The sequence below is a fragment of the Rattus norvegicus genome, chromosome 9, assembly GCF_021556685.1.
Source record: "Rattus norvegicus strain SHRSP/BbbUtx chromosome 9, alternate assembly SHRSP_T2T, whole genome shotgun sequence".
Taxonomy (NCBI): Eukaryota; Metazoa; Chordata; class Mammalia; order Rodentia; family Muridae; genus Rattus; species Rattus norvegicus.
The window spans coordinates 24,056,795-24,073,146 of record NC_141542.1 but is presented as its reverse complement, the minus strand read 5'-3'; the positions used below and the strand labels follow the sequence as shown (position 1 = coordinate 24,073,146).

At 40.8% G+C, this 16,352-nt stretch overlaps 1 protein-coding gene across 1 annotated transcript; it reads right to left on the bottom strand.

The window, feature by feature from the left end:
* Positions 1 to 870: 870 nt before the first annotated feature.
* LOC148003554 (uncharacterized) lies at positions 871 to 8,841 on the bottom strand. Its single transcript, XM_087568829.1, has 5 exons — positions 8,646 to 8,841; positions 7,758 to 7,917; positions 6,301 to 6,432; positions 5,448 to 5,631; positions 871 to 1,673 (listed from the first exon to the last, which is right to left on the bottom strand). Exons 1-4 carry the CDS (start codon positions 8,773 to 8,775, stop codon positions 5,538 to 5,540), a joined length of 516 nt encoding a protein of 171 aa, XP_087424955.1. The 5' UTR covers positions 8,776 to 8,841; the 3' UTR covers positions 871 to 1,673; positions 5,448 to 5,537.
* Between the last annotated feature and the right edge of the window lie 7,511 nt (positions 8,842 to 16,352).

The following is a 16,352-nucleotide window of genomic DNA, read 5'->3' as shown; positions in this document are numbered from 1 at the left end:
GGGACTGTGCCATGGCCCCATCGGCATGTGTATCAGAGGATGGTCTTCTTGGGCACAAATGGAATGAACAGCCCTTGGTCCTGCCTAGGCTGGGAAAGTGGATGGCTGGTGAAGGGAACACCTTTATAGAAGAGGGGGCGGGCGATTGTATTCAGACTTATTTCTAGGAAAACAAGGAAGGAATAACATTTGACTTGGAAATGAAAGATATCCAATTAAAATTCAACAACAACAAAATGGTGTTTAGAGCTTCAAATAAAAAAAGTCACAATTAGGAAACACAGAATTGTATTCCTCTGGTTTTCTTCAAATATGCTCAGGGCCCAGGTAGGTTCTGGGCCCAGGCTGAACCAAGCAGGTTCCTGCCGCTGACTGCTCCTCTATTCCTGTTTCCAGAGGCATCATGCAGATTAATATGGGGCCAGAGATATGGGAAGAGCTGGGTAGAAGTGGCTTTCTTTCCTGTGGTATCAGGATTATCTGCATTCCTGGGTGTTCAATACCCTCTGCCCCGGGATTTGGGTGCAGGATTTCCGATTGCTTTAAAATCCCTTATACCATGTTTATATGTCCTAGGAGATATATCAGAAAAATTAATGTTTATCCCATTAATTTGTTCAACATGCTCATCCACAGAGTATAACTTAGAGGTAACTATATATTTGACAGCAAGCATACACAGTGGGTACGATATGCATGATGAAGTGGAAATTCACAGAGTTGGAAACACAGTGAACAGTGACTGTATAATTGCCTTTGAATCTCAGTAAGATTGATGAACAGTGCCCATGAGAATGCAGAGATCGATCCCTCCCTGATAGCTGTGGGACTTCAGATGTTGACATTAGTGATCAATAAAGAAGGTTCTTAAGAGTGAAGAGTTTGAGATTACTCCTTTATTTACCAGAATACATCCCATTTACTTGATAGTAACCAGATGCAGGTAGTCAATATATACAGTCTATATCCTTATCAAAATAGAAAACAAAATGAACAAAACAACAACAACACATAAATAACAAATCTTCAAATGAATAGAAGGAAAACCAAATAACCAAAATAATCAAAACTCAAGCAAACTTTAAATAGAGGAATTTCGCTAAGCATTCTTTTGCTGCTCCTTTTGCAGAATTGGCATATATCCTGTGGCTTGCCTTGGAAACATAGTAGACAAGCAGTTACTGATGGTAATAATATTTTCAAGAGAAGTGGAAGTAGGTCTGTTTTGTTGGAGTGGGGGTATTAAGGAAAAAGCCTATCAATACTGAGTATAAATGATATTACAGACTTTGTTTCATAGTCTGTCCAATGTTGTGAACTGATCTCCATGAAACTCTTCTGGATGACCCATCAGGACAAGTACAAATTTTCACGTGCACAGTCTTTCTGGATGACCAGCAGCTCTTGATTGATGTGCATCAACACTTCTCTGACTTCCTCCAAAAGTATACACTTGCTGGAGAGAGCTGAGGTGAAAGTAAGGCCTATTCAATCCAAAGAAGTTAAACTAAAGGAGGAAAATGCAGTCCACAATTGTGATGGACATTACAGATGAGATACAATAGTGGTGTATTTGCTGTGCACACTTAGTTCTCCTCCTGTAGCTCTTCTCTCCAAGAGAGATCTTGTCCTGGTCTGTGTCATGTTCGAGTTTCTGCTGGAGAACTTCAGACCTAGCAGAGCAAGGGAATAAAGGTTTAGTGAGTGGTTGTCAATTCAGCTCTCCCTCTTACATCAGCTCTGTTCAGTTGGACAATCCAGCATGACCTGTCAGCTGAGGTCAGTCCCTGCATCCCCAAGTGTCATAGAGTACCTCAGCTTTATATCTCAGCTTTTCAAACTGCTAGAATTTGAACTGTGGAATATGCACTGTACTGGGGTTAAGAGAAAAATGAGCATATTTTGTCACTGGTCCAGGTTTATTATATTGAATAATAACATTGTAGCTGGGTCTGAATCTGAGTTCAAGAATGGTATGAGCAACCTAGAATACCATGTGGATCCTTCTGGAGAATATGTCCAGAAATGTGGTGAAAGTTCTGATTATGTTAGCACTGAAGGAACCTGCGTAGGTTCAATTTGTAACCACTGAATCTGCAAATACACAGAGAAGCCATCTCACTTCAAATCCATTCTCACTGAACAGATCCTGTAATCACTGAGAATGTGCTCACAGCAAATCCTCACAGCATACACAAGGAACAGTAAAGTTTATTGTGATGGAGATACATAACAGCACCCCTGTAAGACTATGCTTATTGTAATGCAATTTGTGAGACGACAGAAGAGAAAATGTTCTCAGATCTTATCAGAGAGTTAACAGGAAGAAAGAAGTACAAAATACAAAGAAATCCTGAGGATTATACATATCCTGTCATGGACAAAATTGACATAAACTGTACCAGAACAATACTCTGGGTAGTTCTTTAGGTGACTGAAGGTGAAAACCTTGTTAGTGATCAGCCATCCAAAAAGGATAGTTATATAGGGACAGGAAATCCAATTGGCTTCTGCCAGTCTGTGTTCCTGCCTGATCTCAAAAATATCAGAATGCTTCTACAATGTTCCTCCCAAGCCACTTTCCTGGTTGATCGGTTCTTTCTGCTTCAGAATGCCCTGCATTCTTTCCTCTAATCCTTCCTTATTCTGGTCATCAGATGAGTGTACTGTCAATGGAAGCATGCATGCATGTGTGTACACACAAACACACACACAGACACACAGACACACTAATACTAACTCGCAAACACACAAGCCATTTGTGTTTACACAATATAAACATAGTACATTGCAGTGTTTACTTTCCCTTTTAATGCTTAATATAATGATTCCCCAGGATACTCTGCAGGCCTAAAAACAAATGTTGAGTGGGTTATGAACATAGTGGTCATAGCCTATAGACAGCTCAGTCAGTGATGTGCTGTCCTCCCATAAACCGACATAGAATCAGGGTTCTTTCCCTATTACCAATCTGGCTTAGCAAGTTTCCAAGGCTGTGTAGAGCAGTCTTGTTTCCCAGCACATGATCATATGTTGGTGGTGGACTAGACTCCTGTTCTTGTTCACTGTTTCAGACTTTCCCCATAGAGTGCAGCTTCTTCTAATAGGAGCTCTCTTTACCATACCCTGAGTGACTTCATGCCCAAAGCTATGACCCCAGAATCATAGGAAATCTCCATAACCAGGATCCAAATGAACAATGTTTCTACCTATTATGTGATTGTGTCACAGATATTTGGAGTAAATAAATAAATGCTTACATGGATTATCTCACACTGAGTCATAATCCATTGAAAGGCTCCAACCTCTCATACAGTTTCCCTCCTTGGACCACTACAACCCAGATGTGCTCTAGTTGCACACCTATTCTTTTCTCTGGGATCTCTGGGTCAACTAAGACTTCTGTTCCACTTAAAGAACATGGCTTCTCACAGGCCTTTCTGATTGTCCACTAACAGACCCGTCTGAATTTCATCATTTCTCCTAACTCCATTAAGGCTGAAATTAACTGAGAGAAAATGATGTTGATTGACAGCACTTGCAGAATGCTACACAGATAACATATGGGAGCGCTTTAGATTATCTGTGCACCTAAAGGGGCTCCTGAAACTGCCCTGTTCTTGCACCACAGCATAGCTATGGGGCTTTTGCTGGATGATGATACAACTCCAAGCAACTCAAATTCTCAATGAATAAAATCCAAGCCAAACTCCCAGCGGAAACTGTAGTGTGCCAAGGTAGCTGGAAAGAAATGGTAGCAGGCAATGTGGAAAGCAACCTTGGAGAAGACACAGTGAGTGACACAACCTTCCAGTGGGCTTTCACCATTCACAAAGGACAGAGAAGGATCATAAATCAATGGATTTTATAAAGCAGCCCCCCTTACCTCCATGTACTCCATTCCTTTGATGTGCTCCAAAGGATTTTGATGCAGACCAGTCATTTTTCCCTAATCACTTGAAAATCTAACTTTACACGTGTTTTGGGTTCTTTTGCTGTACAGAGCTAGGTGGAGATTCCAAGTGATTGGGGTGCTATATTTGATATTCATGAAGGCAAAGTGAACTCTTAGATTGTTTTTCTCATGAAACGGGGCAATAGAGACTCACCTGTGCAATTATGCACAGGGAAACACACACACACACACATACATACACACACACATACACACACACACACACACGCGCACAAAAGAACCCATACTAGATCAGACGAGATCGGGTGCGTTCAGGGTGGTATGGCCGTAGACAGAACCCATACTAGAAACACTTGGAAAATCATCCAGAATTAAACCCACAACATGAGCATAAACATGCTGAGCCACAGCTGGTACACACAAACAGACACACACACACACACACACATACACACACTCACACACACAGAGTCTCATATACACACCCTAACACACACTCACAGACACACTCACACACACTCACACACACATACACACATACACACACTCACACACACATACACACACTCACACACACATACTCTATCACACACCCATACAGACACACACACAAACAAGCACAAACAGACACACACACACACACACACACACACACACACACACACACACACACACCAAAAATCGCAAGTCGGCAGAAAACAATGAAGATCCCATCATGCTGGAGGAACAACATAATATAGACTATTCAAAGCAAGTATTTTAAGAGAGAATCACTATTCAGCCATTTTTCCTGAGAGGAACAAAAAGGCCTATATAGCACTCTTCTTGATGAGAATGGGGGTAGATAACTCTGTTCTTGAAGTCTCAAATCTCTCATGCCAATTGTCAGGTTTTGAGAACACCTTTCCACATCCCTGCTTTTCCAAGCATCTACAGAGTATAACGTCAAGATATGAACTCTCCAGCAACACTCGAACAAAACAGGACTGACATGCTGCTACTCTTTCTCTGTCAGGTACCATGATTTAGGAAGCATGAAGAGATGGTCTTGATATACAGGGAAAATGGTGGAGAAAGAACAAATCCACCAAAAGATGACAATGACAACCATTTCTTTGGCATTTCCACCAGGCTCTCCTCCTTCTAAACTATTTAGTTCCTGGAATCTCACAGGACCCCTGCAAAGAAAATGGGCTCTGGGCTTTTGCTTCATCCCTCAAAGCCCTGCTCTAGTCTAAAGAGGGGCTCCCACATAGCACCCTCCACACATATGGCATGTAGTGCTGTGATGTGTGATCAACCCATCTCCCTTAATAAACTGCAGATTCTCGAAGAGCAGGAGCATTTGCTTTCCAAACACGCAGTTTCTCGAAGAGGGGCTATCTCCACAGAAAGCCTTGTAAACCATCACATAAATGAACACTTGGATGAGACCTAGGTCAGGACATAGATCCCTCAATAGACAGCTACATTGGTTGTCTATGTTTATGGTAAGACATGAGGACAGCCTGACCCTGAGTCCTAACCCTACCTGCTGTTGCTTGGCACTGGGGTCACAGATGTTCATTCCGGCCTCTTCACAGAGCCTCTTTGCCTCCACAGAGGATGCTGGCAGTTCAGTCTACTCCACCAGCAGTTTTCTCTTCTCATTCAGCAAAATCTGTATATTGTTCCTCAATTGAGCTTGTTCACGCAGGAGCTGGGAGTGCCTCACGCTGAACCACAAACAAAAAATGGTAAATGCCTGCCAGCTTCTATTTGCCTGACACTCTTGCAAGTACAATCATCCCTTTAAGGGTCCTCATCCCCAGAAGTCCCTAGACTAGAGCCACAGTATACAAGTTAGCACCAATTAGAGGAGGTCAAATCCAGAGGACACATTCCCTGTGAATGAAAGTACTTCTGAAAATCTTGACACTAAGACGGTTTATATAAATCAAGGTAGAAGAAATGGTCCATAAGGGAGCTCATATGTCCATAGTATGCTGAAACCATCTGCAAGTAGAGGTCACATCCCCTCTGAGGGAGGATAGAAGACCCAATAGCTATATAGTCTTTCCATGTGTTTCTCATGGATCACAGATCTTTAAATCTCCTGTCAGAGTCCTAGAGATTCAGAGTTGATTGATATTCCCATCATGGTGCAAACCTTTTCTATCTAGAGGATCCTTAATGGGGAAAATAACAATTGGAGGGTCTTCTACACCCTTCACATGTAGGACAACTGAGTCCAAGAGCTACAAATCTAAGACCCTTGCCAGGAGGCAGGCTTCTTGTTAAGAGTCAGACACCATGGAACCAGAGCCCTGACTTTTGTTCAAAGTCATACAGGACAGAAGCATTTCCTGCCTAGTGCTGGGTTCTCATCTCTGTCAGCGACTCACCGGTAAGAACTGTTCACTTGTATGAGCTCCTTGTACCTCTCCATGGCATCACTTATTGAGTTGGTCATCATTTGCATAGCCATCATTCTCATCTCATGTTCGGATTGAAGTACTGGCAATTCGACATGCAGCCTGGGTTAGGTCATGGCCAAAGGAACAAATAATGTTTTGAAGTCACGATTTCAGAATTAGGTGAAAGGTAAATAAAAATATATAATAAAAAATTTCAAATTCAAGGAATGGTGGAAGGGAAGAAAATGGCAAAGTCAAAAACCAGACCAAAACCCAACAGTGAGACTCAATCCACAGAAAATATTTCTATGTAAATAAGCAAACATTTGTTTTGAAATAAGGACTCCTTGGAATCCTGAGAGATATGGTTCTGCAAAGACTCAATATATAGGAGGGGGCAGAGCCTGAGAGCTGGCTGTTTGGGAATAACAACTGTCAAGACCACAGTGACCATTTCTAGGTCACAATAAACAATCCCTGGATAGTTAAAAAAATGAAAAACTAAAGATCAAAGCAGGTGAAACAAATTAGGTGAAATCAGACTGTTCTATTACTCAAACTCAGTATGTACCACATACTTGCTCCTTCAAAGTATTTGTACTGGTTAAGTTTATTATCCTGGGCACAGGAGAACTGAGCCACGGTACCAATTGGAGGGACCTGACCTTCAAGAGCTGGCCAGGTGAGCATGATGGAATTGACTAGTTCAGGAAGAAGATTCCTCCAGTCTGTGCCACAGCTTTGGGCCCAAGAGAAAGCTGTGAAGACATTTCTCTTGTTTTGAAAGCAGGTATACTCAATCCTTGGTTTCTGTCGTTACATGAATTCTCAGAGGGCATATCTAAGTTTGACAGGGAGGAGGATTTATAGCACCTCCTCCCCTCGGGAGAGTCCTGGGTGCCACCAACGTATACAGAAGGAGCAAAGTGCTCTTTTGATCAGTGTGGGCCTCCACGTACTCATCACTATCATGACCTGCAAAATGTTGATCAAACAAATCCTCAGACCCCATCAAAGGTCCCAGACGTCCTGATCCTGAGTAAACACCACATATACTTCCACATACACACATACCAACCCATATCCAAACACATTTAGAATGCCAACTACATGCATGGAGGTGCCATAGAATCAGTGTATAATGAACAAATTCAGAGGAAAGAGTGATGACGTGCAGGCATTTCATTCACACACACAGTTGCAGCAAGTGTGACCAGGTCCTTCCAGCTGCTGACAGAACCAACACTAATCCAAGAGGCTCAGGGTCAAGTACAAAAGAGGTTGACCCTAAACACACAGCACCTAGCTTATCTCACAAGGAAATGCCTGCCAAATCTCCTTAAAATCCAGGATGAGAGGTGAAACTTTCTCGTGCTATGAGTAAATTTTGAGGTAGCAGAGAGAGAGCGCAAGACAGTGAATAGGTTACTGGGCATAATGACTACCTGTGGTCCCACTCATCATAGATATAAAGATCCAGGATTTGATAAAGTTCATCCCTCTCGAATTGACACTTCTGGATTTCAAATTTGAGTTCCTCCAGTTCCTTTAGACACTCCTCTTGCTTACTGATGGCAATTTGGGATGACGCCTTCCTACCAAAACCTGTAGACAGATAAACCCAAGTGAATTTGCATATTTGAACCAATGGGCAGAATAGATCATTCTGAATCCGAAAAGGAGGTTGAGGAAGGGGAAATGGTAGAGACTGGGTGAATCCCTGAAAGAGCAGAAAAGCTTTCTTAAAGGTTGATTCTTAAGCTATGTCCCTCTTCCCAACCTCTAATGCCATACACGTGCCACACTCACTATTACACAACCTCCCGCACTGAAAGTTATAATCTGACTGAGACATAAACATCTGCGACATTGTTATCTCATATCAGATGTGGTGCAGATAATCCTAGAGTTCATAATGACTTCATAATGCTTAGCACCATCAAGCTCTAATCATGTGTATTCCAGCCCAAAGTGTCTGAGAACTCAATTCATGACTAGGGGTGCATCCTTCTTTGTTCTCGCCATCAGAGACTTATGTAACCTACAGTAATCTAGAGGATGAAGTGCTTCAACTCCCAACCATGGATGGTCACATTGTTAATCTCACAGTGCCTCCTCCTGCCGATCATTGACACTCACAGTTAAAAAGCTTCAAGAAACGACACTGAAGTCTTACAACTTTATGGCTTTCTCTCAAATTAAAGATCAGGAACTCCTGACTCTTGGTTTGTTTTTGAAAAATCCCAAGGCTCCTGCTTGTAAGGCCTAGTCTTAGAAGGCACATCTCAAACCTACCTCCTTGAGGATGTTCCCCAACTCTGCCCACGACTTACCAAGCCTTCCCCAGAATGATTTCCTCCTTCCTGTTTCACTAGAGAGGGGGTCAGCTTCCCTTTGACCTGGTGCGGTCTCTCCTTGATCAACACTTTCCTTCCGAAATAGCCTGAGCAGCTGGCGAAACATGCCTGCTTGTGAACCCAAAGGGAACTGAAGTAATATCCCAAAGGCAGTTGGTGTCACCACAACACTGGTGACATCACAGAAGATTCTAGGGAGCTCTTAGATACAATAGAGTGTCCAGTGAACGGCTTACTGGTGATGTCACTGGAAAGTTCTATGGCCTACCTACTAACCAGCCATCCCCACACTGATGAATTTCTGTGGGGACCCTTTCCTCCAGTCTCCCATGTGTCACTGGGAATACCATTTGGCAACCTCTATTTCAAAGCTAGATATGTCTCTCTGCTTCATTAGAAGTCAACAATGCTTTTGCTGGGGAGGGTTGCTTACATCCCTGAATTGGAGAACAGATTTTTCTTAGCACCCAAATCTCTAGGGACCAAGGAGGAGGGAGACTTTTCTTAAAAGTAAATCTACTACTCGAGACAATGCATGTGACATACATTTCGATTCCTGAGCTTTTCCCTTTTTCTGGAGGCCAATATGTTTCTTCTAGACCTCTGAGTGTATAAAACCTGGAAATATTTGTTTACTGTGCAGTCCTTGACAGCTGACATTGTTTCCATTTACATATCCATGTATTTCACAAAATCAATGGTCTATAATCCTATTTTTTTGCAATAAAAACTCCTTTTACTTGGGAACATAGGGATCAACTACAGGGCATATATAAAATAATAAATTTCTGTCCGTTTTATATATTATGTAGGACATCCTCCCTTTCTCAAATATAACAAGACAATTAAATTGGACATCAGTGAGCAAATGTCAACCTGGACCTTGTGTTACTGCATTGTAACTATATAACCTTCACTTTCTCCAATATCATTCTTCGTGAATAGACAAGTCTAGGCATGAGAATATTGGGGACTACACCATGATCTTTTACTTGTAGCAAACATAAGAATCAGGAGGATGGAAAGGGAGTGGAATGGCCTGAATTCAGGTTGAACCTCAATTTTAATGGGTCCATACGTTCAGGAGGGAGTCTATTTGGCATTGTGATATATGGATCCTGTCTTCTTATCATAGGTGTTATAATAATTCAACATGAATGTGTGCTATAATGCCACCCCACCTCAGAGATGTAAGAGTGAAAATCATGTCTGACCTTTCTGGGAAAAACTCTGCCTTTAACTACAATCTGGAGTTATACAACATCACTATACAAAGCTCAGAAGAGAGGGGTGCAGATGTGCGTGCCTTAGAAGTTGAGGATCTTTTCTTCTGATTAAGCCACTTGTTTTTCCTATGTAATTTTTCCCATGCTCTTTTACTAATGGTGGCTGACTTCTTTCCTGGCCTGAGGTAAACTGGAGTCCAATCTTTTGGATTACGGAACTTTCTATTTTTGAGATGACAGTCCCACCAAGGGTCCTACTGCATACAGAAGTTATGAATAAGTCTCATGGGCTGGAGTAAGTTAAAAACGTCTGTGACAGCAAAGAACTGATTAAGAAAACAAGAGCCCAGCTGCTCATCAAGATCACAGTTGTATGATAGTAAGAAAATGTGAATAGGGCATCAGGTGAAAAGATAAATTAATTAGGAGGTCATAGGCCTAGAAGGGTTATCATTTGCTCTCAGTGGAGCTGCCATTCTTTCTGCCATTCCTTGCCCTCTGCCACAGGACCAGAGACTTCCCCATACAACTGGCTGGCCTTGCCAAAGACCTGACAGGGCTCCTCCCTGTAGAATATGACACGTAGAGTCCTTGAGGACTCACCAAGAGGTCTCCTCCACACAGGTTCCTTGTTGTCAAAGGGAAATGTTCCTGCAGAATCCTACCATGGCAGCAGGAATTTCAACCTGGCTTCTCTTGGTCCAGCTCACTGGGTGCAGGCCTGAGGCCCATGGGTATCTGGGGAAAGAAGCAGCACACACTACCTCACAGCTCTCTCTTTGTTGGATGCAACTGCTAGGACTGTGATAGGATTTTTGTTTCTTTGTGTGTTTATTAGAAATACCTACAAAGCTGATTAAAGTTGCAACATGCCTTCATACCCAGCGTGCAGAATGTTTTTACATCGTTGTTGTTCCTGTTTTATGTTTGGATTTTGTTTTTTAATCCCCTCAGGAAATTTCCCTGTGCTTAGAATGTTAAGCACATGCTCTGGAGGGATTGATTATTCATTTTCGGCAAAGCTTTTGTTCTTACCATCCACTCCACAGATGATGCCATTACGTACTTTGAAATAAGAAAACAGTTATAGAGAAGTAAATTAACCTGTAAGCTATCAGAGAAGAAACACATCATGATTGTGGAATGGCACCCCAGTATTTTGTATTTCCTAAGTTATTTTTATTTTAAACTTTTTTATTGGATTTTTTTGGGTACATTTCATCTTTTTTAAATCCTTAAAGGTATCTTTTATTCCTCTCCTCCCATTTACAAGGTGGAATTTCACCTGTGATTGTTAGTCCAGATAGTTTGGTCAATGGCTTAGATATCACCTTGGCCTAGTTTCCTTGGCATAAGCTGAGTTAGAAGCAGACTCAAAGATTCAGGATTCAACAAATAATGAATTCCACTACATCTGGATACCTAGCCTCACAGCCAGGAAGGGACTGTATTTCCATTCACTATTTAAAAAAAAGATGCAGTTCATTAACATGTAAATAATTTCTCACGTATATTAAAGTGTTTACCATGGTCATACAGTTTTTCAAATACCTGGCATTCATCTTTTTCCAAAACCTAAAATTTCTTTCTTATTCACATTTTTTTAATTATTTTTTGGTATTAGTATCATTTTTTTAAATTTCAGTTTTTTTAATAGATATATATGTTTTTTTCAAACGTTATTCCCTTTCCCAGCGTTTGGTCCATAAGCTCCCCTGTCTTTCCCTCTCCCATATGTATGGTCCCCCAATCCATGCCACTTAGAAACCCCTTCCTGGACATTCCCCCGCACTCAGGGTCCAACCTTGTTAAGAACAAGGGCTTCCCCTTCCACAGGTGCCCCAACAAGGATATTCTCTCCTACATATGCAGTTGGACCCCTGGGTCAGTCCATGTATAGTCTTTTGCTAGTGGTTTATTTGGTTGGCATTGCTGTTCTTATGGGGTTGCAAGCCCTTCAGCTCTTTGAATCCTTCTTCTAATTCCCATAAAGGGTGTCCTGTTCTCAGTTCAGTAGTTTACTGCCAGCACTGACCTCTTTATTTGACATGCCCTGGATGTGTCTCTCAGGGGAGATGCATATTCTGTCCCTTTCAGTAAGCACTTTTTAGCTTCATCAATCTTACCTAGTTTTGGTGGCTGTATATATATATGGGCCACATGTGGGGCAGACTCTGAATGGCTGTTCCTCCAGTCTCTGCTTTAGATTTGGCCTCCATATCCCCTCCTATGGATATTTTTGTTCCCCATTTTAAGAAGGACTGGGAACATCTGCACTTTGGTCATCCTTCGTCTTGAGTTTCCTGAGATCTGTAGATTGCATCTTGGGTAAATCGAGGTTTTGGTCAATATCCACGTATCAATGAGTGCATACTGTCAATGAGGGGTGCTGAGAATCTGGAAGAGAATGGGGGACAAGAGACGTGACGAAGGACTCCAAGACAAGAGTCTGATCAAGGCGACAGTTTTATTTTTCCCCAAGGCTGAATTTGTACCATAAAAAGGGTAACAGAGAAAGGAGAGAAGTAAGAAACATTTACCCACGCCAAGGACACAATATTCATGTGGTCAGGGAATCGGCTGATGTTGACAGGTTGTCAGAAAGGTCACAGGTTTGTCACATCTATTAGTTAGCAGGATGTTGGTTTTTCAGAAAGGTTACAGGTCATGACATTGGGTATCTTAACGTCACACATTATCATATGATTATTCATCTTGACCACCACATTTGTATTAGTCTTCTGCAGCTGGCTGGGGATTTTCCATGAACCCAGTCATACTTAATGCTAACCATAATAATAACATCAATAATGGAGGGCTTCAAGGCCATCGCTCCCAACAGCATACCAAGTGTGTTTTTCTGTGATTTGATTACCTCATTGTGGATGATATTTTCTAGTTCTTTCCATTTGCCTATGAATTGAACGTAGTCATTGTTTTTGATAGCTGAGTGGTACTCCATTGTGTAGATGTACCACATTTTTTGAATCAATTCCTCTGTTGAAGGGCATCTGGGTTCATGCCAGCTTCTGGCTATTATGAATAAGGCTGCTATAAACTTAGTGCAACATGTGTGTTTGTTTTATGTTGGAGTATGTTTTGGGTATATGCCCAGGACAGGTATAGCTGTGTGCTCAGGTAGTGGAATGTCCAATTTTCTGAGGAACCTTCAGACTGATTTCCAAAGTGCTTGTACCAGTTTGCCATCCCAGCAACAATGGAGGAGTGTTCCTCTTTCTCCACATCCTCACCAGCATCTGTTGTCACCTGAGTTTTTGATCTTAGACATCCTGACTGGTGTGAGGTGGATTCTCAGCTTTGTTTTGATTTGCATTTCCCTGATGACTAAGGATGTTGAGCATTTCTTTATGTGCTTTTCAGGTATTCGATATTCCTCAGCTGAGAATGTTTTCTTCAGCTCTGAACCCCATTTATTAACAGGGTTGTTTGGCTCTCTGTACTCTAACTTCTTGTGTTTTGTGTATACTTTGGATATTACCCTCTATCAGAAGCAGGATTGGTAAAGATTTTTTCCCAATCTGTTGGTTGCCTTTTTGTCCTAATGACACTGTCCTTTGCCTTACAGAAGCTTGTCAGTTTTATGAGGTTCCCCCATTTGTCGATTCTTGATCTTAAAGCATAAGCCATTGGTATTTTGTTCAGGAAATTTTCCTTAGTTCTTATGTCTTCGAGACTCTTCCCTACTTTTTATTTATTACTTTTATTGTATCTGGTTTGATTTGGAGGTCCTTGATCCACTGGGACTTAAGCTTTGTCCAGGGTAATAAGAATGGGTCAACTTGCATTCTTCTACATGCTGACCTCCAGTTGAACCAGCTCCATTTGTTAAAAATGCTCTCTTTCTTCCATTGGATGTTTTAACTCCTTTGTCAAAGATCAAATGACCATAGGTGTGTGGGTTCATTTCTGTGTCTTCAATTATGTTCCACTGAGCTGCCTGTCTGTATGCCAATACCATACAAACTCTTGCTCTGTAATACTGCTTGAGGTCAGAGATGGTGATTCCCCCAGAAGTTCTTTTATTGTTGAGTATAGTTTTGCTATCCTGGGTTTTATGATATACGAAATGACGGCAAATTGCACTTTCTACCTTTATAAAGAATTGAGTAGGAATATTATTGGTGATGGAATTGAATCTGTAGATTGCTTTTTGCAAAATGGCCATTTTTTACCATAATCATCCTGCCAATCTATGAGCATCGGAGATCTTTCCATCTTCTGAGATCTTCGTCAATTTCTTTCCTCAGAGATTTGAAGTTCTTGTCATACAGATTTTTTATTTGCTTAGTTCAAGTAACAGCAAGTTATTTTATATTATTTGTGACTATTGTGAAGGGTGTCATTTCCCTAATTTCTTTATCAGCCTGTTTACCCTTTGAGTAGAGGAAGACTACTGAATTGTTTGAGTTAATTTTATACTCGGACAGTTTGCTGAAGTTGTTGATCAGGTTAAGTAGTTCTCTGGTGGAATTATGGTGTTGCTTAAGTAGACTATCATATCATCTTCCAATATTACTATTTTGACTTCATCCCTTCTAATTTTTTCAATGACCTACTTTCATTGTTTGATTGCTATGGCTAGGACTTTAAGTACCACATTGAAAAAGTAGGGAAAGAGTAGGCAGCCTTGTCTAGTCCCTGATTTTAGTGGGATTCCTTCAATTTTCTCAGTTTAGTTTGATGTTACCTACTGGTTTGATGTATTTCGCATTTTCCTATATTTAGATTTAGGCCTTGAATTCCTGATCTTTCCAGGACTTTAATAATGAAAGGGTAATGAATTTTGTCAAATGATTTCTCAGCATCTAATGAAATGATCATGTGGTTTTGACTTTGTTTATATGATGAATTTCGTTGATGGACTTCCGTATATTAAACCATCCCTGAATCCTTGCCATGAGGCCTACTTGATCATGATGGATTATTGTTTGGATGTGTTCTTGGATTCAGTTTGCAAGAATTTTATTGAGCATTTTTGATCAATATTCATAAAGCAAAAGGTCTGAATTTCTCTATCTTTGTTGTATCTTTGTGTGGTTTAGGTATAAGAGTAATTGTGGCTTCATAGAAGGAATTTGGTAGTGCTCTGTCTGTTTCTATTTTGCGGAATAGTTTGGACAGTATTGGTATGAATTCATCTACGAAGGTCTGATAGAATTCTGCACTAAATCCATGTGGTCCTGGGCTCTTTTTGGATGGGAGATGTTTAATAGCAGTTTCTATGTCTTAATGAGTTATGGGTTTGTTTCAATGGTTTATTTGTTCCTGATTTAACTGTGGTACCTGGTATCTGTACAGAAAATTGTCCATTTCCTCCACATTTTCCAGTTTTGTTAAATATATGTTTTTGTAGTAGGATCTGATGATCTTTTAAATTTCTTCAGATTTTGTTGTTATATCTCCCTTTTATTTCTGATTTTATTAATTTGGATACACTCTCTGTGACCTCTGGTTAGTATGGCTAAGCGTTTATGTATCTTGTTGATTTTCTCAAAGAACCAGCTCCTGGGTTTGCTGATTCTTTTGATACTCGGTTTTGTTTCTTCTTGTTTGATTTCAGCCCTGAGTTTGATTATCTCCTGCCTTCTACTCCTCTAGGGTTTATTTAATTTTTTCTAGAGCTTTTAGGTGTGCTGTCAAGCTGCTGACATATGCTCTCTCTTGTTTCTTTTTGCAGGCACTCAGAGCTATGATTTTTCCTCTTAGCGCTGCTTTCATTGTGTCCCATAAGTTTGGGTATGTTGTATCTTCATTTTCATTAAATTCTAAGAAGTCTTTACTTTCTTTCTTATGTCTCCAGTGACCAAGTTGTCATTGACTTCAACTTCCATGTATATGTGGGCTCTCTGTCCTACTTGTTGTTATTGATCAGCAGCCTTAGTCCGTGGTTTTTTGATAGGATGCATGGGATTATTTCTACCTTCCTGTACCTGTTGAGGCCTGTTTTTATGGTCAATTTTGGAGCAGGTACCATGGGATGCTGAGAAGAAGGTATATCCTTTGGTTTTAGGGTGGAATGTTCTATAAATATGTTAAATTCATTTGTTTCATAACTTCTGTTAGTCTTTCTGTGTCTCTGTTTAATTTCTGTTTCCCTGATCTGTCCATTGATGAAGTGTGGTGTTTAAATCTCCTACTATTATTGTTTGTGGTGCAATGTATGATTTTTTTTGAGCTTTAGAAATGTTTCTCATTGTTTAGGGACACAACTGCTATATACTTGACAAATATAACAATCACCCAGAACATCCGTAGGAAGCCTGTGACTGTTGGCCACATGAGGATGAATTTCTTTCAAAGATCATCATGATTTTTGGTAAGATCTTCCCTGTAATTGGTGGCATGGCTTCCCACAAACATGTTTGTCTAGAATCTCCTCTTTGGTCAGCATCTGTTCCTTGCTTTTATCTGACTCATACACCAGATGCCGGGCCTC

Bases quoted from the DNA above. Each gene is read 5' to 3' on its own strand.
- LOC148003554 (XM_087568829.1), bottom strand. From the start codon at position 8,775: ATGTTTCGCCAGCTGCTCAGGCTATTTCGGAAGGAAAGTGTTGATCAA. The intron at 6,433-7,757 runs GTAGTCATTATG...GACCTAACCCAG, and splicing joins TATGATGAGTGGGACCACAG to GCTGCATGTCGAATTGCCAG. The intron at 5,632-6,300 runs GTGAGTCGCTGA...TTTGTGGTTCAG, and splicing joins CAAGTGAACAGTTCTTACCG to CGTGAGGCACTCCCAGCTCC.